The following is a 26,356-nucleotide window of genomic DNA, read 5'->3' on the forward strand; positions in this document are numbered from 1 at the left end:
GAATGTACTCACTACTAAACTGGGTGATAGTTTCAACTAGCTTTTTTTTAAATGTATGAACTTACTGTATACTGCATAAGAGCACCTGCTAAATGACTAAAATGTGTGTATATATATATATATATATATATATATATATATATATATATATATATATATATATATATGTCTATATATATATATATATATATATATTTTTTTTTTAAGTTACATTGTGTTTGGAAAAGATTGAGGAAAAAATTGTCAGCTCCCTTTACTTACTAGGGGGGTTATTCTTGCTTAGATGTCAAAATAATAACAGCTTTGTCTGATCTACATAGCTTATTACATTTTAGACAAACAATCAAAGAAACAAAGGTATCACTTCAATTTGTAAAATATTCTGTACACTCAACTGACAAGATTCATGCACCAGGAACCAGGAACCATTATAGGGGCTCCTCAAAATACAGCTGAGAGTTCATTATTTGAAAATAAAAAATGTACTTGAGGAACTTTATTGTGGCCTTCCATGGCTTCCTGTTTTACTAGGGTATTAGAGATAATACACATCAAATCCATTCATTATCACTATGACGAAGCTCAAAGAAACTCACAGAAGAGACAAATGATTGTTGACCTTCGGAAATCATACAATGGGTACAAAACACAAATACACAACTCAAAAAACTAAAGTTCAAAACCAGTGAACAGTGGTAAACCCGTCTGGTGGAAGACACAAGAGGACCAGGCATCCATGCAAGTTGAGGAAAATGGTTCTGAAGGTCAAGAAAAATCAACAGGCCACAGATAAAGAGTAACTTCATTGCAATTGTGAATAATGAAGTCTCCAAATCTACATCAGATTAAACCTCTATGTCAATAGCCTATTCGAAAATGTTGCTAGAAGACAAATAAGGCAGCCATATTTTGCTGTCAAATCTCCTGGTACAGTATTTGACTCAAAGATGCCATCTTGCCTAACCAAGAAAGAGACCTACAACATCATATATCCATCACCATACTTCAAAGTGGGTAGTAGGTTTTCATTTGGATCACCTTCCCTTTTATGTAAAACTTTCCTCTGGAGCTTGTTGAAAAAGTTAGACGAAGTTATATATCTCATCCCATCATAGAACTCAGTTCCAATCCAAGTTCCAATGATGTTTAGCAAACTCCAGGCACTGATGTTCATGTCTCGATGAGAGTAGATGGTTTCTACTAAATGTTGATGTTCATGTCTCGAAGAGAGTAGAGGGTTTCTACTAAATGTTGATGTTCTTGTCTCGAAGAGAGTAGAGGGTTTCTACTAAATGTTGGATGAGAGTAGAGGGTTTCTACTAAATGTTGATGTTCATGTCTCGATGAGAGTAGAGGGTTTCTACTAAATGTTGATGTTCATGTCTCGATGAGAGTAGAGGGTTTCTACTAAATGTTGATGTTCATGTCTCGACGAGAGTAGAGGGTTTCTACTAAATGTTGATGTTCATGTCTCGATGAGAGTAGAGGGTTTCTACTAAATGTTGATGTTCATGTCTCGATGACAGTAGAGGCTTTCTACAAAATACGTATATTTGTGGCACATAGGAGGTGTCTAAAGTCCCTAAATAGTTTTGCAGACTAGGTGACCACAAGAACCGTTTTCCATCCTTGGAGTAGGGTTCCAAAACCCCTCGGGATGTCGATAATAGTGACGTATTTATGAGAAATATATCGATTCATTGATTAAAACTTTATTTTTTTCCATTTAACTATTTTACCTTCAAATAGGTTATATTTTGCATGTTTGAGATCAAAATTGATGAACACAATATAATTTTTTTCATAGCCATTTTTACTCAACTTCAAGTGTGCCAATAATCGTGGAGGACGCTGTACTGTATTAGAGTAAGGTTCTCATACGTTACTGCGCTGGCTCTATTGAGATGGTATCCAATTAAGGGCTATACAGTATGATTCGAGAAATACGGATTAGGCAACCTTTTCTCATTACAGAACAATTGAGCACGTCGCATGACCTAGTCTCTCAAAAGCCCATCCCACGAAAATGCGGACAGTCCTTATTTGGTCCATACACGCGTCGTAATTGCTAGACAGTCATAAGAAAAAACTATCGCAGGCGGCGACAGGGGGACGGAATTCAATAAGAGGTGTATCGTATCCGACCACACCGATCCATTCTCGATACCTCTCTGACTACCTATCATTAATTTCGAGCCTGTTAAAACTACAAAAAACAAGACGTAGTTCTATTACTTTAAAATAACTTCTTACATTCTACATTCACGAAATCTACCTTGACTGGATTGCGGTTTGGAACAGAAAATGTTGAAAATGGAATGGATTTTCTTTTTAACCACGTTGTGTAGTGTACTCTTCACTTTCTGCCATGCAGGTGAGTCAAAAACACGTAGGGCATTTACATTATAGTTAACACTCAGTTAAGATGTAGACTACACTAGACAAATAGTAGGTTATATGCATATCAAATACTTAGTACTAATGCACATAGTAGATTACTACTGTATTTAATTGATTTCACAAATTGTAGTAGCCTATTTGGAAAGGTGTCCCACTTAGCACGTTGCTGAGGAGACAGGTATGGCAAAAGCGCAAGATAATGTAATGTTCGTGATAATTTAATACCCAATCTGACTCCATTGTTGTTTGTAAATATAGGTTATCAAGTAACTATAATGCCGGTTGGATTCCGACTCTTACGTCACGACCAATACAATTTAATGAACATAGTCCAGGCCCAGCTATCAACTCTCAAAAGGCTGATTTTAACATAATTTAAGTAAAGTCAGTTGATTGTGTGGCACTCCGGACGCAGGGATGTTGTCCTGAATACCCTATATGCGAGTAATCAGCTGTCGATTATTGGTTCTCAGTTGCCCCACCGGTGTAATTGGAGATGAACGACGAATGCATAGTAATCTATATTTTAAAGTAATTCAGTGTATTCTTATCAAGCAATAACGTTAAAAAGCATACAGTTATGTAACAGAAATATTCAATGTCCTCCGTCTAAAAGAGTATAGCCATACGTGTATGAAAATGCATTATAACACTAAACGCATTCTAGGATTAGGCCCTATCCGTTGATGGACTCCTCCGTTTAATTTAAGCTTTACAAATTATTTTCAACAATAGTTGCGCCACAATAAATGAATAATGTGAACAAATATGTAGGAGTATGTGAAATAAACCACATAAAAAATGTGTAAAACAAGTTAGATCTACAAAACCGACTGTCACAGTTGAGTTAATGCATTGTGTGGTTTATGAAGCCTGTATTTAAACCAAAGTAGGCTTATATATTTTGAAGACCACACGGGTTTCGCATTGTGTTTCATGCATGACTTGTTGGCAAATAATCTAAATGGTTTCTGCTTTAGATTATTTGCCAACATTACTGTAGTGAATTGAAGGCATTATTCAGTTAAAAAAATAAAATAAAAAAAGTGTTTCTCTGAGATTGCCAATGCAAGAACTTATGTTTGTTTAGATTTTAGCAGACACTCTTATCTAGAGCTACTTTACAGTAAGTAGTGTGTTCATACATTTCCAGACTTTCCCAACTCATACTGGTACATTTACGCCAGGGCCTGATCCTACAGGATGTTCAAAGTATTTCTAACAAGTGTAGTGTTACAAATGTGCTCCACTTAGATGTTTTAAGAGACAACCTTTTTGAGGGGCTAGCTAAGTTTTTAAACTTTAATTTACATGAATTCTGATTATTCCCATACATAGATATCAATGTGGAATGTATGGAGACATATTTGTTTGAAAGAGCATGCTATACTTTTGTTGATGTAGTGATGCAAAATGTAAAAAAAAGTATTGCAGTTTACTGATTTTGTTCTTCTTGTAGATACCTATCCCAAGGCACAGAACGTTTCCTGGAACTCTGTAAACTTCAAAACACTTCTTACCTGGGATCCTATACCTGTCAATTATTCCTACACTGTTGAATATTCTATGTAAGTAAATCATGGACACCAATATTATTTTTTGAATAATTTATTTAAACAATCTGTTGCCTATTATAACGTTGTCTACACAGCCAACCATTTATGAACTGTTTCCATAAAAAATTCAACAGATGGCAATGCCAATCATGATTCCATTATGGCTGCAGTAACGAATTATCAGATTATTCTATCTAACAGTCTGCATCACTGACCTTGGGAGTCAAGCTAATGTGTTGGAAGGCTTGGTCATGTGATTATCTTCCTGTCTCCATTCTGTAAAAGGATTTCTAGTATTGATTTTAAGATCGCAAATAGATCATGTCAGTTTGGAATAGATGAAAGAATACAATTATTTGTTTTATTGAAGTACATTGTGTTGCATGTGATGCAATAACTTCAAACATTATAATTCAATACATATCGTAGTGTTAAACTTAAAAAAATGTATACCAGGTGAATCAACTAAATGCAAAACAAGTAAGACAGTGATCCCCCCTTGACTATGAATCTAATGCATTTGTCTGTTACAGTGTTGGTCAGAACAGGGAGAGGAACCCGCACTGTATAAGAACCATGAGGACCGAGTGTGACTTGTCCAACTCTCTGGTGGATCTGAAAGCCAAATACTCAGCTGATGTCCTATCGGAACCCAAATATGGAGAGACCTCTGACCTAGTAGAGTTCCCCCACACAAGTTCGGATTGGTTCACCCCTTACACAGACAGTAGGTACCTCTGTGGATTCAGCTGGCTTCAGCCATGGCCTTCTAAGCATGGCCTTATACATGCCGTGTCTCTCCTGGGGTGCAATAGGAATCAACAGCTCTGTATCAGGGACAAAACTTCTGCGATTGCAGAAATGTTGGTTCTTCTACAGATTATTGGGAGAGGGGTATGACTAACATGCGTTATCAAGATTTCAATAATATGTAAAGATTTTTTTCACATTTGAGACAGGAAGTGCTTAATCTCCAGTAAAACTGGCTTAGATTTCTTGTAATATTTGGACGTGTGTTCCGAACTATGTTGAGGCAAAAAAAAAGTCTAATTCTTATATGGGTACCAAGACCAATACATTATAATTTCATTGTCCTCAATCCACTGCACTAACCTCCGAGGGACCCCGGGGCTAATCCAAGAGCTAGATTAGAACCTAGGCAATGACTTCACCATTGCGCCATTCTAGGGGCCCATACCGTAGTACTTCTACCTACTCTGTTTTTGGCAGCAATGAGCAGTATTCATATACTTGACCAGAGTGAGATTTCTACAGTGCCGCAGCAGTACAGGTTACCTTTAGGTAGCAGTTAGCTGGTGTTAAGATGTGAGCTAAGGGACATTTACCTAAAAGTTGGTAGCAATGAGGTCTTGATAATCTCAATGAAGCTCTTTTAATGTGAATAGGCCCATTGTTTTGTGTCTGAAATGCATGGCACTGTTGACATTGTGAAAACAGGTGTGACTAGCAAGCCTGTCAACCGCTTTTGTTATTTACATTCCAGCTGTTATAGGCAGACCTGACTTTAAGATTGAGGTGAGCAAAGATAAGAAGAAGATCACCCTGTATGTAGAAGACCCTCCCACAGCTTTGTTCAAGAAGAACGAACCAAAGACCATACGGGATGTTTTTGGTGATGACCTACAGTACAAAGTCACTTTTGGGAAATCAGCAAGCACAGGAAAGGTATGCTCAAAGTGTAGGATAGAAAATAACAAAATCCTACACTAAATATTTCCATCTCCCGAATGTAGTTAATGGCCTGGGATTGAATTGAACAAGTTGTTTAAGGGGTACCCCCCTTAAATTGACAAGTCAAGGAGTACTGTATGCTGAAATTAAATGTAGTGTATGATTGGCAAAGCTCACATCTAACTGTACGGCACATAAAATATTTCCATGTGTTGTAGGAATAATCGTTTTTCGATGGTAAAACATTAATACACATGTAAGAAGACATAACACAAATGCTTCTTTATGTTATTCCCTGTCTAGAAAACAAAGATCTCTGCAAGCAGTGAGATATTGCTAGATGGGAAGGATATAGATCCAGGAGTGAGCTACTGCTTCAACGTGCAGGCCTACATCCCCTCCCGCAGCCCTGACAAACAGCTGGGAGAGTCCAGTAAAAGACAGTGTTCAAGCAGCGATAAGTCCTTCATTGAAGGTAAGGGTACCGATGTAACAATCTCAAGGTCATAAATTCAAATCTCAAAGGGATCACGTACACACTTCCTGTTGCCGTACTGTAATCTGGGAAGTGACTAACTGTACATTAACTTTCTATTTGCTTCACTGGCAAATAAAGTAGGCAAGCCGTGGTCTTTTTTTTTTTTTTTTAACCAACTGTGGTCATGAAGGACTTATTGTCCATGACATTTAAGAGACTTCAGATGCGTGTGTTTGCATGTGTATGTATATTTGTGGTACTGGGGTTATAGAACCAGTACCACTTACCTTATTCAAAGCCCTAGTCCTACAAATGTGAATCTCCTCATGTTACTCACGGTGAGCAATGACGGGAACGAGGGGGCTGATGGTTTTTTTGGTGTGGCTGAATGGAGGTAGATTGTTTCGATTCGTGTGAAATGCAAGACTCCCTGTGTGTGTGAGTCACTGTGCAGCCAATAACGGTCCACGGTCGTATTTCCTCTCCAGACTTCGGGGTCGGTGCGATTGCCGGGTTCATCCTCCTCCTCATATTGACCGTAGTCATAGTTATTGTCACAGTGGTGTGCTGCCGACGCAAAACCAAAGCCAACATGGGAAAAGAGCGAGTGCCACTAAGAGATGTGTAAAGTGGGCGTGGCTCATCGACTACAAGGTACAGATGCACCGGACTTACCCTTTGAAAGGGAGGCTGCAAGAGCAGCCCCAGTTCATCACTGCACTGATTAACACTGGAGACCACCATTTTGTTTCTGTGAAACAGCACTGCGAGTTTATTGCATCCAAGCATACTGTACTGTAGTGTACATTTCTTTCTCTATACAATTGTGCAGATAATTCCTCTATTTTTTGGTGAATGGTACTTCGACTACTCCGACTTTTAGCTTTTATAATGATAATGTGATATATATATTAACAAACTGAACATTTTTGTAACGTTTTTAACTTTATATGGTCTTTGGGAAAAACAATTTTGGGAGTCGCCTGAATACGTAATCATATCGGAAATCTAAGCTGTATATTTTTGTATTTAAGTTGCTTAACTTATTTTACGTGTAGCCATTCTTGAAGTTGTATTTGTATATTAGGTTATTTTTAGATATAGGGCATTTGGCTTTAAAAGCCTGATGGCTCGGTTGATCATTTAATATGTATGAATGTAATGTTTTACATGCGTATTGTCTCGATATCTTTAAAACACACTCAGTGGCCAGTTTGTTAGGTACACCTCCCTGTTCAAAATGGATGTCTCTTACAGACCGTGAGTCACAATGTCGTAGTATGCTGTCTAAAGAAGCAAGACAGGGATTAAGGCATTGCTTTACTATTTAATTCAACATTAAAACGGACCAAACAAGTGACCTCAGCAAATTGGAGCTTAGTGTGATCATCGGTGCCAGGCGCGCTGGTTTTATTATCTCAAAAACTGCTGCCCTCCTTGGCTTTTCGTACACAGCAGTCCATAGGGTTAATGAGAAGGGTATATTCTGTCAGCGGACGTTCTTGGCGAAAACAACTTGTTGATGACAGAGGTCGAAGGTGAAGAATGGGAGTCAAACTAACAGAAATAACGGACACCTTGTAGAATAAAATACCTGCCCCAAAGATTATCGTTTTTTATGGAGACAAGTGTGTTAAACTAGGTACTAGTTAGATCTACCAAGTAAACTGGCCACTGAGTTAACAAAACAGGGTGTATACTAATCAATGCAATACTTAAAACTGTGGATTCTGGTACAAGTCAAGCTTGGGGTAAATTTAGGATTTCTGAATTTAATTCAATTCAAATAATTTATCTGGTTTCACTCCATGGAAAGCACAATTTGAACTGAAGGAAGTACTCAAAGCACTTCAATCTACTTCCAATGAGACGTGTATTAGCGGTCTCATTCATTTGACATAGATTATCAAAAGGATATTAGAATTATTTATGCAAAAATACACAAACCATTGATTGATTATAACTCATGTGAAACTGCATTATTGTTTTCCATTAAATGTTCCCTTCCATGCTGCAGAGCTTGATTTAATTAGTTCTTGGAAGAATTTAAATAGACAACCCAGAACATGATCATTTATATATTTTAGGACCAGTGTAATCGTTCAAATTTGTTTAAGGAAGTAAACTTTTTTCTACACGGTATTGGTAACCATGCATTGTCTAAATGAATATTACTATGGCAATGTGTAGAACAAATAAGCTATTTTAATTTCTTGGATTGAAATACACTTCCTGTAATTTAAATTCAGTTCACATTCTGCTTCCTTATGGGTCCATTAAAAACGGTAAAGTTTGTGAATTGAATTTGAAAGCAATTTGCAGCTAATTCAGAATTGACCCCAATGCTGATACTAAGATTGTTCCTAATAAAGACTAATAACTTCTGTGCAGTTATGTGGTTATATATATTCAACAAGATGTGATCTTGTTGAAGAGTGGGGGTATGTTATGTGTACCTGTCTGATGAGAAATGTTATGTATCCCCGTACAGTTATGTACTCGAATACCTATGTTGCGATATCCATTTTCAACCCCCTAATCAGTGATTTATTCAGATCTGGGAAACCAGGTTGGTGCAATTAATGATGAGGTAAAAGAGAAAACTAGCAGGCTCTGGATAAAAAGTTGGATGCCCCTGCTTTTTAGTTTTGCATAGTTAATCAACAGTTATGTTCCTTTTCATGGAATCTAATGTGTCACCAGCACCATCTACAGGACTTTAAAACATACATAGTTTCACAGAAAATATATTTATTAAGAACAGAAAAAGAGAAACATTCAAACTGACATGTAATAATAATTCTGAATAATTCATTTTAGTCCAAGACCAATATCTAAAGGAAGATAGAGAGGTATATGATTGGAATTTAATGAGAAAATATATTTTCTGCTCTGTATATTTGTAGTTCATTATTGACTTACTGTCATGTATCTGTCTGTCAGACCTTGCGTTTCACCAATGTCGTTTGATACACACATTTTCCATTAGTCTGGATGTAGCTAACGGTCATATTGTTATCGGTGACTACAAAATAAGCAAATCCTCCAGATGTATGGTTCACAGCATTGGAGAAGCGTTGCCATGACGACGGGAAGCTGTGGATATTATGGGTGGATACATCTAAAAAGTTCCCGCTCCCACTGATCACATAGGAACTCCCATCGTCCTCTCTGATAAACTGGAGTCGTCGTCATCAAAAAGAAAAACATGTTGTTCATTGGCTACATTTTAATATTCCCACAGTGACGTTGAAGCTACATTGAAGTATGGCCATATAATGACTGAACGTGATACAACACGGTTCCTACCTGTATATTGTGGTCATGACCACTCAGGTAGACTGTCACATTATACTTCTTCAGCAGTGGTCGTAATCGCTCCACGAGACATTTGGTAGGACCATGATGACCGATGGACCACACAGGATAGTGACCAGCCACCAGAACAAAGTCTGACCTGACAGGAAGCGAGAAAGACAGTCACAAGGCTGTTAGCATTTTTACTGAGGGACGTTGGGCTGAATGAGAGAGTGGATACTAAACAGTTACTGAAATGGAGTCAATATTTGAAAGCTGAAATCCTACTAAAGAAAACACTTAATCCTCCCTTATTTACTATCGAAGCATTTCAAGACTGGCTGCATTATAGCATTCCAGGACCAGGAACCAAGAGGATTACGTTTCCTAAAGAGGTTGGGTCATACTGGCTCATTTCACTACACAACAGATATCAGACGAGGTGACACCCAGGTGTCTCTCCAATAAAATGTACTCCAAGGTCACCGAATGGGGGCTTTAACTGTGTTGTTTTTAATGCTGAACAACTATTTGATCAGGTCGAATATCCCTACCAATTTGTGGTCCCTACAAATTTAACATTGAAGAGTGGGTCATACAATTAATCCAACTTCAATAAACGAGTCACTGTGCCAGAATACTCATCAACAAATCCCTTTCACAGCAATATAAACTCCACATAGGATGAGACAGCAATGGGCACCTTTACCACTGACTCAGTCAGGCCACTGAGGCTCTGGCTAAAGTCATGAGGTCTCGTGTAGCAATACATGGGTATAAGGACACTAAAGAATGTCTCTATATGCGGATGACAGTCTGTAATGTATGTAGCTGAACCCTGATCTAGGGAGCATCTTGTTTATGTGACACATTTTTATCTTTCAACCCACCCCCAGTAGATGCCTTCAAGACAAGATGGGAGGAGGAACTAGCTAGTGCTGGCCATTAGAGGCTTCATTACTGTCCTTCTAGCAGTAGGATATAATGCTAGCAGCGCTACCTCTGATTTCCTTTTCAAAATAAAAGCCATCATTGAAATATATAAGGCAATATAGTTAACAATCTACTCAGTACATTTTGTTACATGTCCGTTCCAATGTTGTTCTTGTCCTTTCTTTTTTACAGACTAGACTGTTAACTATATTGCCTTGTAAATTTCAATGATGGCTTTCATTTTGAAAAAGAAAATCTGAGTGCTGCCGGCATATTATCCCGCTGCTAAAATAATGCTAATGAAGCCTTGTTTGGCCATCACTAATACAGCCATTTACATTTTCCTTCCATAACCAACTCCAGGCACTGTTTTATATATTAATTCAAGGTTACACATATATTACACTAATCAGTAATCACATTGGACCTTCCCTGATACCTGTACTTTAGAAATGTCATGCTACAGAGGGGGACGTTACCCAGGGCATTGTGCCCTATGCATTAACCTGCACAGCTACTGGTCTGGAATCTCTTAAATCCCCTCAGGCATTCTTGAGACTTCATTTTACACAGACATGCAGTTAATTATCTTGGGAGGTTCAGAGGTTCTAAGCAGATTAACCTTTGTCCCAATGACAACACATTTCTTTATATCCCATTTTGGCAAAATAATCTTCATGTTTTGGGAAAAGAGGTCCCAACAAATAAACAATGGCTCGGCACATTGGGAAACACTTATGGGGCCTTCTTTTCTGTTTTGATTTGTTTTCATATGTTTGTTCATTTCTGTTCTGTTTGCTTAAAACTAATAAAACTGTAGTTTTTGGTCAAAGTTACTGTACTGACCTTTTATGTTTTAAAATATAATTACATATATTTGAAACTGCAAGACTGTGTTAGCAACCTGAGTTAAAGCCTAGGCATTCGCTTTGGGGAGCACAAGCCTTCAGGACTCAGGGAAGGCCACTCGTCATACACAACTGGTCCATCAAACAAACTAAATTACTTAAGCATCTGGTCCTGATACAATAACAGTTGAGGAATGCGGGTAGCTGTGAGAAGAGCTCTTTTCATTAAAGAGTAATGAGAGTGGAGGATGTATCAGGCTGTGTTTGGCATGTTTTGTTTAGAGGCCATTTTCATGAACCTATATTTAGTCTGGGTACAGGAAACTGGAGGAAAAATGGACTTACTTGCTCTTTGCAAGCCTGGAGTTGATCCAGTCTAACTGCTTGATAGCAGCTTTGGGATCCTCCTCTCCCGTGGGCTGGGTCCCATCATAGGTATTGCCACATAAAACCACAGTGTCAAGCATCAGGACAGTCACTGACACGTTGCTCTGGGGAACCTTAAACTGGAGCTCATAGTAGAGCTCAGGGAACACCCTGAGGTTACAGAGAAGAATGCAGACATGGTGGACCTGGTTCATAGGAGTATGATCACAGGGTTGCAGCTTCAATTGCAGCAGGGCTAACTAAAAAATGAATATTCTGTGCTGTAAATTGCTTTGGGTTAAACTGGGTTTTCAGTGGAATATAATATTGAGTGGAAACTGAATTCAAGATGGAATTCAAACACACCCAATTGAAACACAAAGTATAAAATGATTGAAACACTTGTAAACGTGCCACCAATATGCTCACCATCTTTCAGATCTGTTGGAGTACGCAATCTGAGCAGACACGTTTTTGACATGGTCGTGGTTTCCAGCCACAAGGTACCATGGGATGTTCATCAGAGAGGGTTGAGAGAAGACACGCTCGAATGTATGCTGTAAAATGGAAAATATAAGAAGAGTTCAAACTCACAAATCCATTGTAAGTCTGCTCCTAAATATCACCCCCAATATTCAATATTGCCAAAAAAGTATACTAAATAACCCAAACAGGTGCCCAAATATTAGCCTAGCAAAGCCACTTCATTTAACAAGCGTACATTAAAGATATCTTGAGTGGATCAGGTGGCTTTGCTATGCCTATCAAAAGAAGAATCCCAAATGTACATTTTGTGGCTACATGTTTGTAGGTTATTTTGGGTACCTGCATGAAGTTATTTTGGCTATTTGATTGATGTTTATTTGGGATGTCTATTTGGGATTTTTCTGGATAATATTTTTTATTTTGCAGTGATTAGTAGGATTCCTGTGTGCTACAAAAGCAGACACATTCCACTGCTTTAAAGAAGAAAAATATACAGTATCTCACAAAAGTGAGTACACCCCTCACATTTCTGCAAACATTTGATTTTAACTTTTCATGTGACAACACTGAAGAAATTACACTTTGCTACAATGTAAAGTAGTGAGTGTACAGCTTGTATAACAGTGTACATTTGCTGTCCCGGCAAAATAACTCAACACAAAGCCATTAATGTCTAAACCGCTGGCAACAAAAGTGAGTACACCCCTAAGTGAAAATGTCCAAATTGGGCCCAATTAGCGATTTTCCCTCCCCGGTGTCATGTGACTCGTTAGTGTTACAAGGTCTCAGGTGTAAATGGGGAGCAGGTGTGTTAAATTTGGTGTTATCGCTCTCACACTCCCTCATACTGGTCACTGGAAGTTCAACATGGCACCTCGTGGCAAACTCTCTGAGGATCTGAAAAAAAAAGAATTGTTGCTCTACATAAAGATGGCCTAGGCTATAAGAAGTCTGCCAAGACCCTGAAACTGAGGTTTTCAGTTTCAGGGTCAGCACAGTGGCCAAGACCACACAGAGGTTTAACAGGCAGGTTCCACTCAGAACAGGCCTCGCCATGGTCGACCAAAGAAGTTGAGTGCACGTGCTCAGCGTCATATCCAGAGGTTGTCTCTGGGAAATAGACGTATGAGTGCTGCCAGCATTCCTGCAGAGGTTGAAGGGGTGAGGGTCAGCCTGTCAGTGCTCAGACCATACGCCACACACTGCATCAAATTGGTCTGCATGGCTGTCATCCCAGAAGGAAGCCTCTTCTAAAGATGATGCACAAGAAAGCCTGCAAACAGTCTGCTGAAGACAAGCAGACTAAGGACATGGATTACTGGACCCATGTCCTGTGGTCTGATGAGACCAAGATAAACTTATTTGGTTCAGATGGTGTCAAGCGTGTGTGGCGGCAACCAGGTGAGGAGAATTTCTATTATGACAATACTCATTACGGTCCTCAGAAATTACAGTATTAATGACAACCAATGAGGACATTAAGATCACCATTTCAGTTTAAATACATACCGTAACTTGGATGAAGCATTCATTATGCAACCGTGGTATCTACAACATCCTTCCACAACAGGGCATATGGTCCATTGTATTTGATAAGACAATCATGTGGCTTTAGGGATGAGAGCAAAAGTGCCCCCCCCACACACATTTTAAAAGGTCACAACTGTCAATCCAATATGTCTCTGTGTACACAACAAACCACATTCTTTCTGTTAAGGACGGGTGGCTGTAAATAGGGGAACTAATCAGAAACCACACCGAGATGCGAAACCTAATCTCACAGGTTATGTCACACTTAAAAATATTCACAAAAAAATTATCTAATGTTATTTAATGCTTGTTTGCCATTTATCAACATTTTACACTTTTATTGTTCTATGTACACATCCTTCACAATATCACATCCAGGACAGGAGATGGATTCGATATCCATCTGACACATGTACCACTGAGGCATGGTTTTTATATACACACACACACACACACACACAGTGTTGAATTGTGGTACTGTAGAGTGTGAACTGACTTTGAAACGTGGATCGTCTACATCCTCCACTCCACTGTAGTAGAAGTGATCTCCTAAACTGAGGACAAAGTCCAGTCCCAAGGTCTGGGCCACCCAGGACAGCTCTTTAGCGATGGTCTGCTCATGGGAGGTGTAATAGGGGAAGAAAGGAAGGCCTCCCCAGTCCCCAAGCCCAACAAAGCGCAATGAGGCTAAAAGAGAGACAAACACGCAGAAGAAATCAAATTACGGTTTTACTTTCCTTTTCATATGCTCTCATTCAGCAAAAAAAGGCAGGTCTCTGAATGTAAGGCTACACAAATAATAACAATGAAGACAAAATACAAAATGTTTCATTGAAATATGTAAACCCCTACCTTGTTCCAGTGTCTGGCAGTATGGCCAAAATGCATGTAAGCCCAGAAGTACTAGAAGCAGCCTGTCCATTTCACGAGTGAAGAGGTGTAGAGTAACAAAGAAAACGAGTTGAGTGGCCCGTCTGTGTGTCACATACTGTAACAGGAAGAACCTTGTTGGTCTCCTTCGAAACTGTTAAATACAGGAAACAGTCTAGTTGCATTAGAATAACTTCTTGTATTTAGCCATATGAAAGGAAAAGACAACAGATGCCAGATTGCAAACGAGCTGTAGGATTCTGGTATATACATGTTTTTTTTACCTTTTCACCTGAAAGAATATAGTCCAACTTACAGCTCAGCTTAATCTAATGATTAACATGGAACAAAATGTCAGGTCACGCTTAGTGTGTAACTCATCTCCCAAAGGTCTGAACTCTGGACATGTGGATATCAATAAACTTTCACCCAGTAAAAGGTGTACCAAGACAAGTCAAGTTCAAGGCTAGTCTCATCTTCCTCATGATTTCTGTTTGTATTGAGGTTTGGATGGGAATTTGGGAAAGTAACTGCTACTTACAACTCAAGTACCCATGTAAACCAAATATGGAGAGTAAAATCAATTACTATTAATCCACATGTACAAAAGAAAACTTTGTTTTATAATTCTTAAGCAACAGTGTGTTAACGAGACACTTGTTCATTCAATTTGTTTTAATGAAAATCCATTGATCATACAGTTTATTGCAGGCCCATGCTCATTTAGTAACAAGTCACTATATTAGTCTCTTTCATATAAAACAACAGGTTATGCATTGGCCGTTTCAGTACAGTGCAAAAGTGACTAATGACATGTTGTTACAATATATCGTAGTGAAAAACACTGAAATATTGGCTGTAGACATTTGCTGATATTGACCACATAAGTATTAATGTGAGATACAGAAAATTTGTAGATTAGGGATTCTACACAGCTCAGAAAGATCCTCTCCGATACATTCTCTTAATTCCTCACATGCCCTCTTCTGATTAGTTTTTTCTTAAAACATCTCCAATGAGTTTTTAGCAGGAGACAAAAATGACGGAAAGAATCGCTGTTGGACACACTGAGAAAAAAACTCAGGGACTACGTGGGGAACGGGAATCTCCAGCGGGAGAACAGGAACAGCGAGTTACATTTCTTGACTGAAGGCCTAGCATGTTCCCAGACAGTACATCAATGTCAGGAACCAGACTAAGAAAGAACATTTACCCCCAGAAGAGGCATCCAGCAGCTTCAGTTGCACATACCGTGGTAGGATTTGCTCGTAGATTTAAAAAAACAAAACAACAAGATATTTATACGATTACATACCCTCAGTTACTCATTTACAGTACCACTAGACCTGTTCGACTCTTGTTAATCCACTAGAATAATCTGCATGAGCCAACTCATCCTATTCGTTATGAGACGTGATTCAGTTTGCAGGCATATAACGCAAACATAATTCATCTAGAGTCGATTAGCCTGTTCAGTAATCTCCGTAAGTTTGGACAGACTTAGTTCATAAATTACGATCACATTACTCAGACAAACAGTTTTTAAATATATCTTTTTCAAAAGAATTACATCACCATTGATTAAAATCATTAGTGTAGGTTATCCACTTTAAGTGCAATATTTGTGGGCCCCATTCTCCAGGCCCAAAGATTGTTTGTATACCTAATGCCAGGGTGTTTTTGACATTCACTTAGGAACCAAACTCGATGGTTTCGTCAGTGATGGGCTTGAAGTCATAGTTCCCTCTGCCGTCCATGTGAAGGTAGTACTACACGTTGAAAAACAAAGCCCAGAGTTTCATATCAGACATCAAGCATAAATGCCAATCGTATACAATAACAGAGCAGATTTTTTTTTTTTACATTTTATGCCCCATAACAGGTTTTGGTATAAACTCAGTTTCTGCTCCTACCTCATGGTGTTTCCATAAAGACTTTCTGTGAGAAACCGTAAATAGACTGATGCCAACCTGTGAGCAAAGGGACAAACCAATTAGGTAAGATAAGAGCCACAAAAACATACATGACACTAACCAAATATGTTACGTTTGCAGAGTAATTTCTGTGTAACGTGTATTATTACTTATGCTGAAAACAGCCATGGACACCTAACTGGAACACAGCACTGTCCTCTCCACCCGTTACCTAGTAGAGGGTGAGGGATCTCGTGCAAGATGGTTGGTGTGCTTCACAAGTGGATGCCAACCATTGGTGGGGAACTAGGAGAGCATCTTCCCCTTACTATGTAAAGCGCATTAGACCAAACAAGCACTCAGGTACATAGCAGTACATGCTAAGAGTCCTGGGAAAATGCTGGAGTGATGAAGACCGTACCGTTCGGCAGTGGCTGTAGATGAAGTCTTCCACGTCCACACTTACAGCACTGGTGCACTCATCCAAGATGGCAAACTGGGGCTTGTGGTAGAACAACCTGGCCATCTACAGACAGAAAGACAAACATTTCACATACAAAACATAGTCAATCTCCTTATGACGCCAAACTCTAATCAACTAAATAAGAATGTGATGTGAACTCCTCTCCTCCTTCTTACCGCCATCCTCTGCTTTTCTCCTCCACTGAGAACGTCCATCCAGTCCTGCACGGTATCCCAGGTCCCCTCTCTTTCCAGGATGTGACCGAGCTGGACGTTGTCCAGGTACTCCTTCAGCACCAGGTCAGAGATCCCTTTCCTTCTCTGCTCCTCGTAGGTGTCTGGGTAGATCACCTGATCCCGCAAGGTGCCAAGGGTCATGTAGGGTCTCTACAATACAATTCAACAGGTAAAATGTTATATCAGGTCAGTAGAAGAAGATGGACTGTAGCAAAAAAAAAAAGCCAAAATAGCCAAGAATACTACACTGGTTATATAAAATGCAAAGGTGTCAACTTTGTACCTGAGGAACATAGAAGAGCTTCCCCCTCTCAGGCTTGGTCAGCCGTCCTCCAAACAAAGGCCAGAGCTATAGAGAGACAACAAATCCATTTACCTCCAGAACCTACTGTATTATCTAACCCAGCAACTGGCGGCTGCAGGCCTTCCATTTTCACTCTGTCAATATAAATCTAACCAGATCATGTGGATTACTCACCTCTCCCAGTACTCTGAAGAGTGAGCTCTTTCCACAGCCATTGGGGCCACACACTAACACGTTTGTGCCAGACCTCACCTGGAAACACAGCGAGGGAGAAAGACTGTCAACCAAAATCACCCATTCAAATCTACATAGTCCCAACATTCCAGACGTGAATTCAGTAGTGTACTTCGGCTCACACGGAATGACTGGCTAACATTCATTTGCGAGGGAATTCACAGTCATGGCAGTGTCGCCGTCTGATAACATCCATGTTACAAAAGAGCCCTGTGGGTTATCTCAGTGGGCCTATCAACAATACGTGAAGATTCAGTAGAAGTTAGAAAGGAAATAAACCAATGCCTACTTCAAAGGTCAAGTCCTTGATCAGGATATCGCCATTGGGTGTTGCAAGAGGTGTGTGTTCAAACCTGCAAGAACCAACATGTAGTCAGACAGTATTCTTAACGAGCACCTCGGAAAAAAAAGGCCTTGGACCACTTGAGTAACAAAACAAATGTTTTATATTAAACAGACTCGCTGGAGCCAGTATAATGTACAGAAATGCACCGAGGATTGACACACGTACTTAATCACATGGTCAACATTGACGATCTGCCCACTGCCCGGGACCAGGGCCACCCTTTCCACGGCGTTTGGATCCTTGTCCTGATGGGACACCATAGTGCGCTCGTACTTCCCAGAGTTCAGCTCTTTCAGGACCTTCATGAGCTCGGTGATCCGCATGGTGAACCTGGGTGAAGGGAGACGGGCGTAGTTTAGAAGGCCGAGAACGAGAAGCCGACAGAAGGGCGAACCAACATTTCCGGTTGCGAGCGACGGACGCCACGTGGTCTCTGGCTCCAGCAGCCTACTGACGTAAATGATTTGGGAATGAACAGGCAATGGGAGTGTCCCGGGAGGCCTCACCCGGACAGCCGGGTCATCTCTCTGCCTGCCAGGACGATCCTGCCCAGGGCCTGAGACATCCTCAGCAGCATTCGGCCACTCTGATAGTAGTCCTCCAGCAGCTCGGGCTGGGTGCTGTTCAAGTGACGAGGGTCGGACAGGTTGAGGAAGGGCCTACTCACCACCAGGTAGCCCACCACGGTGGCGATGTCTGCAGGCCGGAAGGCACCAGAGCACTGCGTTAGTTTGTGGTGATGACAGCTACACGTATCTACACGCATTGTCACATTGGGCCAAGCAACCACAACCAGGGCGGCTGGACTACGGTAAGAATGGAAACAGACTGGCAGCCGTGTATCTCTGGCTATGTAACTCAGATGATGGCAGCAGAAGCGGTAGGGTTCAAAGTAAAACGGCAGATCTCACACTTGGCGATCAGGCTGTCCACAAAGCCCATGGTGAAGCGGAAGAAGATGAACTTGTGCAAATGGTCGACCTGAAAAGATTGCGACATCGCAACATCCTTAGACTGTTACACTCACAATAAGGTGTTAGCCCATTATAATGTACGTTAAGAAAAATACACAACATACCTCGGACTGAAATACAGGATGTTACTTACCAGTTTCTTAAATGTTGAGTGAATCGTCTGCTTCTCTCTCATGTTCCCGTTGTAGAAGGCGATCTCCTCACTGTGGCAAAACAGCACGTTTAACACCCAATTATCTTGGTTAGAGGATTAACTTCAACACATTTCACTTCAATCAAAAGAAAAGGCATTGCCAACCCGGGCCTGACTCAGTGAGTGTCCAGGCCTTTACCTGTTGGTGATAAGTCGTGAGTTCACGTATCGGTACTCCCCCTCATAGCGCTGCTCGGTGACCGTCATCTTACCGATGGGCCTCCGCAGTCTAGTTAAGAACAGGCCTGAGATCAGCAAGTAGGCCATCATACTCGCTGGGCCCTGAGGGAAAGTGACAAGACTTCCTGTTAATGCCAGTAACATTCTACACGTCATTTATTTGTATTACGGTAGGTTTCCAAAAGGTTTATGGAATGTGTTGGCTGGTTCTGGAATCAGAGTTTAAGATTACCTGGGCACCAATGGCAGTGGTCAGCTTGAAGATGTACAGTCCAATGTCCAAGAGAGGCTAAAGAGGACATACAGGGCATTGTTTTAGACTAGGTAGGCTGATTTCATTCACTCAATGCCTTGTGACTTGGATCAACACGTTTCCTTGACCTTTATTGTCAAAAGGACTACAGAGAAGCTAAACTGGTCTTCTCGCAACTATGTCACCATGAAAGGACAGGATGTCTTGTTTTAAAAACCCAGGAAACTTAAAAGGAAACAAAAGTTGCTTTCAGGAAAACAATGACCTCAACAAAAAGGAAAGACATAGTCGCTTCCTAATGATGTTATGAGGTTTTAATGAAAGCACACACACAAACACACACTCCCCCAAACCCACTGAACATGGTTTGCAGGCCCATGATCAAGACTGTTCTCACATTCTTCTCCATCTAGTACAACCTGTAGGTCAGTAACAGGAGAAAGCTGCCTCAGGTTGTTAAACAGGACAGTAGTTGGCATTAAATAGGCAGATCTCATAGTACAACGGATTACAAATAAGGAGCCCTACACCTGCCCATTGCATGCATCCTGTCACATGCTGTTGTCTGCACAGTGATTAGAAGAGCCATTTCAGGAAAATGTAATATATATCGATCATTAATCATTCCATCTGCCGTGACAATTCTCAAAAAGACTGGTGAATGGCAATGTGTTCTCAATGTGTCCATTTTTATCATGGTTGTTTTTACATCTATGTTGATCTTTTCAACAAAAAACACATTCCCTATTCCAGCAGTTTTTTTAAGCATATTTTCTTTATACAATTTTTCAGATTTACTACATAACCAATACAAATCAAAACAAACCAGACTCCACGGAACCACACACACAGAAGCACAGACAAACGAAGACAGCTGTAATTGTGCAACTGTAAATGCAATGGGTGTGAAACGGCTAGTCGCGAGCTGGGGTCGGCACTCGTGGCATTTCTACAGCTTACATCACTCACTCTGAGACCTTGACGGCTTAAGAATACCGTACCTTGCTGAGATTGGAGTAGAGGTCCACCACCGAGTTACAGAACTTCTCTACGTCCTGAGTCAGCAGCTGGTCAGCGTTGGCAATACGGTTATCCAGGTTGCCCATCTTGTAGTAGGTGTATCCTCTGGGGGGACACGTGTCGAGCCAGTTCATTCAGCAGTCCGCAGATAATGTATTGGAATGTACCTCAAAAAGCCAGACACCCAGGTTGAACAAAACAGTGCTTACTTGAGATACTCATCATAGAGGTGTTTGGTCAGCCTTACTCTGAACCTCAGTTTCAGCTCATTAAGACCCAGCTTCAAGAAGTTATTAACCAAGGCAATCTGGAAATAGACAGGCAGAAAAAAAAATTAACAACTACTGCTGTGGTTTGTTCCCCAAACAGAGATTTATTTCATTACACCAGGCAAGGGGCTACTTAATAAAAGGCTTGCAGAGCAAACTAAATGCTAATGGGAGAGTAGAAGATTAGAAACACAAAGCCTGCCATTCTCCTAACAAGAATTTACTTAATATCCAGTTTTCCAGGTATTGTGTGTGTGTAATGGTTATACTGATATAATATTAGTAAGCCATTCATTCCAGTATAGATGGAAGTTAATGATGATACTTAATATTTTCCTGTAAAATTATTAGGAGTTCTGAAAATGCACACCAAAAGAAACGTAAGCTTTATTGAAATAGAACTTTTCCAGTTCTGATATTAGTTACATCTTCACTAACTAATAACTACTCCAGTCTAACACTAAAATCCATCTATAATTGAGATATTAGATGCAATAAAATATAAAAAAATCACTTACAAGTGGCATGACTTTGCAAAAGTTGAACAGGTAGCTCTTGAAATCGGTGTTGGAGCGACCGATAATCGCACTGCAAACCACAGCATGCACAAGAATGAACAAATACGGTCAGTTAGTGGAAACAACAGGCGACAGTAATTTCACCTGTAGTGGCAGTTAATAGCCTCGAACACCCGTCAGACATGATTATGTTTCAGCTAACTCCTTGGGCATGGTCAACTGTCAGAAACTGGCGTTTGTCCCAGCATGGGTAACTGGCCAATCAGGTAACAGGGATTCATATTTTAATCGCTTCAACACCACCCGACTTACTGGCCATCTAGCTAGCGGTCTGAGTGAAGCATCGCAGGTCACATGGCGTGTCAGTGTTTGAACAATAGAAATACAGTAGTGGTAGAACATTATCATCTAACCTTTCAATCATGGTTCCATTCTGGATCATCCATACGTCACAGTATGTCCGGGCCACTAGCATAGCAGCAATGAGGATGAGATATCCTGTCTGGAAGAAAAACAATGGAGAAAATTAATAAGGCGGCATTGGTAACTTTAGTAACATTTTCCCCAATGACATCAGCGCCCTCCTTTGGCCAAATAGTGTAATTTTGGAATGTCAGTCAGGATGTACCATTTATTAAGATCAAATTACTGCATTGTAGCCAGACAACCATCTGGGAACTCCTCATCGATCATAAACAATTATTCTGAAGCTATAGTAAAGCATTTGTATGCATTTCTTGCAGCAATAATTTAATACCCTGAGGTATTAAATTATCCAAGCATACCCGTGTGCGGCCTGTTTGTCACAATTGTTTCACTCCACCAACCAGCACCTCACCTAACCATGTGTGCGTTTTCTATTACACACACCTTAATGCACACTTTTCCATTACATTTTGTGAAGAAAACATTGGTAAAGAAATCGAACGTAACCAACATGTTACATTGGGGCCAATGTTACTGTCTCATTACTGTAAAAGTACATTCTTGTAAAAATGTTATCTTTTCCACCCACGACACAATGTCTAGAGCAGTGTTTCTCAATTCTGTTCCTGGAGGCGCCCTGCATGCTTTAGATCTCTCCCTGCTCTATCACACCTGTTTCAAATGATCAGCTCATTAGCAAGTCCTTGATGAGCTACACCAGGTAGGTTGGGGCAGGGAGAGATCTAAAACAGTCAGTTTAGTTTTAATAACAATAGAGTTCTTTAACCAGTTTCATGTAGTATTGCACAATAATTGCGGTAACTAATAAAAAATTATGAATGAATAAAACACAGCAGTTTCAAATAATTATTTCAAATAATGATGTCCTCGTGATCAGAATCTCTGTTATACTATAACTAATTCAGTTCAATGGAGAATGAACTCTGATCCACCCAAGATGTCATTGTGACCTTTTTCTTATCAAACACACAGATCAATATAAAAAAGGTCTTTGTCAGCGGTCAATGGATGGTTTTGTAAAACAAAATCCAAAACTTATGGCAGGAGCTGAAAACAGCAGTTGGTGGAGGACCCTCCCACCAAAATGATTAATAGTAAGGCTGTGTCATGGTGGCCGGGAGTTCAAATCCTGGTTGCGGCACACCGTCAGTATCCGGGTGTTTAGTTTTGGAGATTACCAATGTTGTAAAGTGATGCAATGATGGAACAGATATCTATCAGTACAAAACAAGGCCATCGTCAGTTAGCAAAGAAACTAATAACTTCAAGGTTGAATTCTTATGATGTGGCCATTCAGAACATAATTTACGAACCTAGACATTGACAAACACGACCATACTACATAATAATGGTCTTAAACAATGCTAAATCTTTTTTTATTTTTTTTGGGAAAGCGTGCAATTCCTCAAAGTATTGTCAGTAACATTACACACAACACCCAAACATCACAAGCCCACCTCTTTGCAGAACCATTGAGGCACCATGATCCGAATAATTTTGCTGATTCTGAGGACGAAGACATAGTCGACTGCCGCCCGGTCTTTCTTAGCCGCTTTGTCCTACACAAACAGAAATAAATCAGTGGTCATGGGACGAATGTAGCTATAATAGATTTTATGCAGTAGGTGATGCATTTGCTTGTATGCTTACTTCATTGCTCAACAGTAGCTCTGACGCCCCCTTTTTACTGTAAAAAAATATGGTACATAATCAGCTCCATCTAGACATGTGGAATATCAGACTGTCAACACCAAGGTTGCATTGGTTCATTTGATAATTCTACGCCAAGTTCATGGTGTGTAGGCTACGTGTAACCAAAGTCACAGAATGTAATGACACAGCATTTAACAAATCATTCATTTGCAATATATAACAGTCCAATGGTCTTCCCAAATCCCACCAATTGGGCAGCATGATCCCAATAAGTGCGTGAAAACGGACAGTGACGTCTTTGTTACGTTGTAGCCAAATGTAGCAAACCCTATTATCCCGTTTCATCCGGTATAACGACCTATTGTTAGCAAATGAGAATGGAGATTAACATTGAAAGATATGAAGCACATGCTTACTACTACTACTACAACGAGATATAATCAGTCATCCAGCCCCGTGGGTTATTATGAAAAACGGCATTATTTTGAAACTCCAACGTATCCGTCACCGACTTTCAGACTTCACACCTGACCTGTCATAGGCTGGTCACCCCGCGTTCTGTAACGATCACCCATTACATGAGCGCAGTAGTCACGCACAATTTAAGTAAGCATGTGAGAGAGATGTATAACTATTCTATTCAGATACAAACCTGTTGGACTTTAACCCTTTTCTTCTTTGCTTCAGGATGTATAAAACCAGTAAGACCCCACCAGCTATCGCGGAGTTTTTAGCTGTCAAGTACTTACTGACGGCCGCCATGTTTCCTCTACGGCAGCCTTACTAGCCAAACAGTGAACATTGAGCACCGATTTGCATGCTGGGTAATCGTCAGTGAACAAATGAGAGCAGCCCTTCACAGCGGACGATTGAGTACATACTGTAGGTCTGCCAGGTAGGAAATTACGGAATACATGTTAGGAACTGCTTCACACCTCTTTACCAGTTTTCACTCGTTCCCTTGGTCAACTCATAACAGTGACACTAGCCACCTGTTAACCGTTCTCCCATAGTCCTCAAACGTACTATGCATGGTAAAGTATAGTTCCAATGGTTGATGTGGTTTAGCAAAAAAAGCACGACACCTCAGATTAATCAGTTCAGCCTGGTTATAAAGCCTATTAGACTCACAAGCGTTATGATTAAATGATATACATAATATTTAAATGAATAATCTCCAATACTAGTGGAATTGTATATTTTAAAAGGCTAAGATATTCTTGCATCTTCATAAAGCACAACTACAACTTCCAACTTTGGAGCATTCAAAACATGTGAACTCTGAAACAAACTAGCTAAAACATGGGAAGCTCTGACTTTGTGACCTGACATTTATTGGTGTTATGTTCTACCATTGTTTAAGGTGAGTTTGTAATTTACTGGGGAGGTACAGCATGGTCAGATCACTATGTCATTAAATCAATTGGACCCCAACCACCATGGACAAGCTCGCCTCTTCCTGTCTCATCACCCTCATCAAGCCTCATCAAATAAAATATTTTCAGAGCTGAATACTACAAGCTAAGAGGAAACCAGTTTTCAAAAGTTGCAATGTTATATTTATGTTTATATAAAACATACGCAACACATTTTCCATGGGTTTTTTCCTCTGAGCAATGTTATTATTTATGTTGGCAATGTGGGGTAACTTGTTACAGGAAATGATTGGTTGGTGGACTAAGACGATTAAACTGTTGCTTGTTGCACCTTAATTTTTTACAAATGTATTTTTGGCTTATGGCAAAATTGGCCAAAGTGTTCCACCAGACCTTCTGAAAATGTTTGTGGAAGTGTCCAGGGATAAGATTACACTCTGGTAAACAGGGGAGGAGAATTCCATAGAGCTGAAGGGCAAGGAGGAGCCTAGATTGTTCTCAATGCCTCTGGATGGGAAGATAGCTAGCTTAACTTTTAACAGACGATCTGAAGGAGTTATATCTGGTGGGGTTGGCGGCAACTTCCCTTATCACTAGGCTGCAAGTCTACCAACAGAGATGCTGTCAGAGTTTTAACAGGGCAATGGTAACTACACAGAATTACTTTATGAACACTGTGCTACGGCCAACGATGTCCTTTGGGTTTCAAGTGGTGTGGTGCTAGGCAGTCAGAAAGAGCATAGATGTAACTGGCGGATATGAAAAAATACATATTGAATATATACTTTATTAGCACATCTATGCCTTCTCAGTCTCCTTGCAGGGGTTCCACACCCTCAATTTTCCCAGCTGGCTGTTGTGGCCAATGGCACAAATGTGCAGTTTTGCCCAGGATGATAAAACAGTGAGATAGGGTTACAAACTACTACTTTATTTGTAACCCCTACGTTTCTTGAATATTTACATTATCATCCTGCTATCAATGAGTTGGGATTCAGACTATGCTGTACATTAGCATGCTTCTACAACTGGTTGGATTAAAAGGAACCTTTAGAATTTATTGGGTCAGGAAAAAATCACCATAGTTCATATGTTTCTTTTGCTCACTAGGTGGCATTCTCAACCACAGAGTAATGTTATAGCAGGTCAAAATACTGGCATGACCAAAACCATATAATAATTGTAGGCTAGATTTTTTTTTTGTTGTTGCTGAAAGTGATTACTATTAGGCCCAGCCAATTCCAAGGTAGAACGTGAAAAAAGCAGCGTTTTAGTTCATAATGCAATCATTTCATAATTCTATTAAATTATAGGCTAAATGATCACGTTTATAAAAAATAAAGTTCAACAATACTTGGATCCACCTACATCCCTATTCAGTTTGATGAAACACCCGGCAAATCAGAGGATACATAACCCGCAAGAGATCTTGCAAGTTGAGAAAGACATCAAAGCATAGGACATCTGAGCTGCATTAACTACGTGTACGTTCTGGTACGTTCAGAGAAAAATATATTATGT

The 26,356-nt window shown here is 40.1% G+C and overlaps 3 protein-coding genes across 4 annotated transcripts; 1 reads left to right on the forward strand and 2 right to left on the reverse strand.

Moving 5' to 3' along the window:
• The first annotated feature begins 2,089 nt into the window (after positions 1-2,089).
• On the forward strand, positions 2,090-8,516 carry f3a (coagulation factor IIIa). The gene is made up of 6 exons (XM_010891145.4): positions 2,090-2,374; positions 3,860-3,968; positions 4,490-4,683; positions 5,461-5,642; positions 5,952-6,123; positions 6,615-8,516. The coding sequence occupies exons 1-6, from the start codon at positions 2,305-2,307 to the stop codon at positions 6,752-6,754; spliced, it is 867 nt and encodes a 288-aa protein (XP_010889447.1). The 5' UTR covers positions 2,090-2,304; the 3' UTR covers positions 6,755-8,516.
• A 342-nt stretch (positions 8,517-8,858) lies between these two features.
• acp5b (acid phosphatase 5b, tartrate resistant) lies at positions 8,859-14,578 on the reverse strand. Its single transcript, NM_001303952.1, is given in 6 exon segments — positions 8,859-9,305; positions 9,436-9,583; positions 11,550-11,741; positions 12,000-12,127; positions 14,083-14,273; positions 14,439-14,578. Coding segments are annotated over 6 exon segments (969 nt in total). The 5' UTR covers positions 14,509-14,578; the 3' UTR covers positions 8,859-9,065.
• A 538-nt stretch (positions 14,579-15,116) lies between these two features.
• Positions 15,117-24,286, reverse strand: abcd3a (ATP-binding cassette, sub-family D (ALD), member 3a). 2 transcript variants are annotated; one of them, XM_010891146.3, is made up of 20 exons: positions 24,112-24,286; positions 23,457-23,493; positions 23,264-23,365; positions 21,773-21,861; positions 21,360-21,429; positions 20,782-20,879; positions 20,554-20,677; positions 19,532-19,588; positions 19,259-19,401; positions 19,060-19,129; positions 18,864-18,933; positions 18,459-18,648; positions 18,118-18,282; positions 17,896-17,959; positions 17,547-17,624; positions 17,352-17,417; positions 17,009-17,218; positions 16,791-16,895; positions 16,370-16,426; positions 15,117-16,225 (listed from the first exon to the last, which is right to left on the reverse strand). In XM_010891146.3, exons 1-20 carry the CDS (start codon positions 24,219-24,221, stop codon positions 16,148-16,150), a joined length of 1,983 nt encoding a protein of 660 aa, XP_010889448.1. In that variant the 5' UTR covers positions 24,222-24,286; the 3' UTR covers positions 15,117-16,147. The 2 variants fall into 2 exon arrangements, with proteins under 2 accessions (XP_010889448.1, XP_010889449.1); XM_010891147.4 differs by lacking the exons at positions 23,264-23,365; positions 23,457-23,493; positions 24,112-24,286 and adding an exon at positions 22,230-22,421.
• Positions 24,287-26,356: the final 2,070 nt, after the last annotated feature.

This window comes from Esox lucius, chromosome 21 (assembly GCF_011004845.1).
Source record: "Esox lucius isolate fEsoLuc1 chromosome 21, fEsoLuc1.pri, whole genome shotgun sequence".
Taxonomy (NCBI): Eukaryota; Metazoa; Chordata; class Actinopteri; order Esociformes; family Esocidae; genus Esox; species Esox lucius.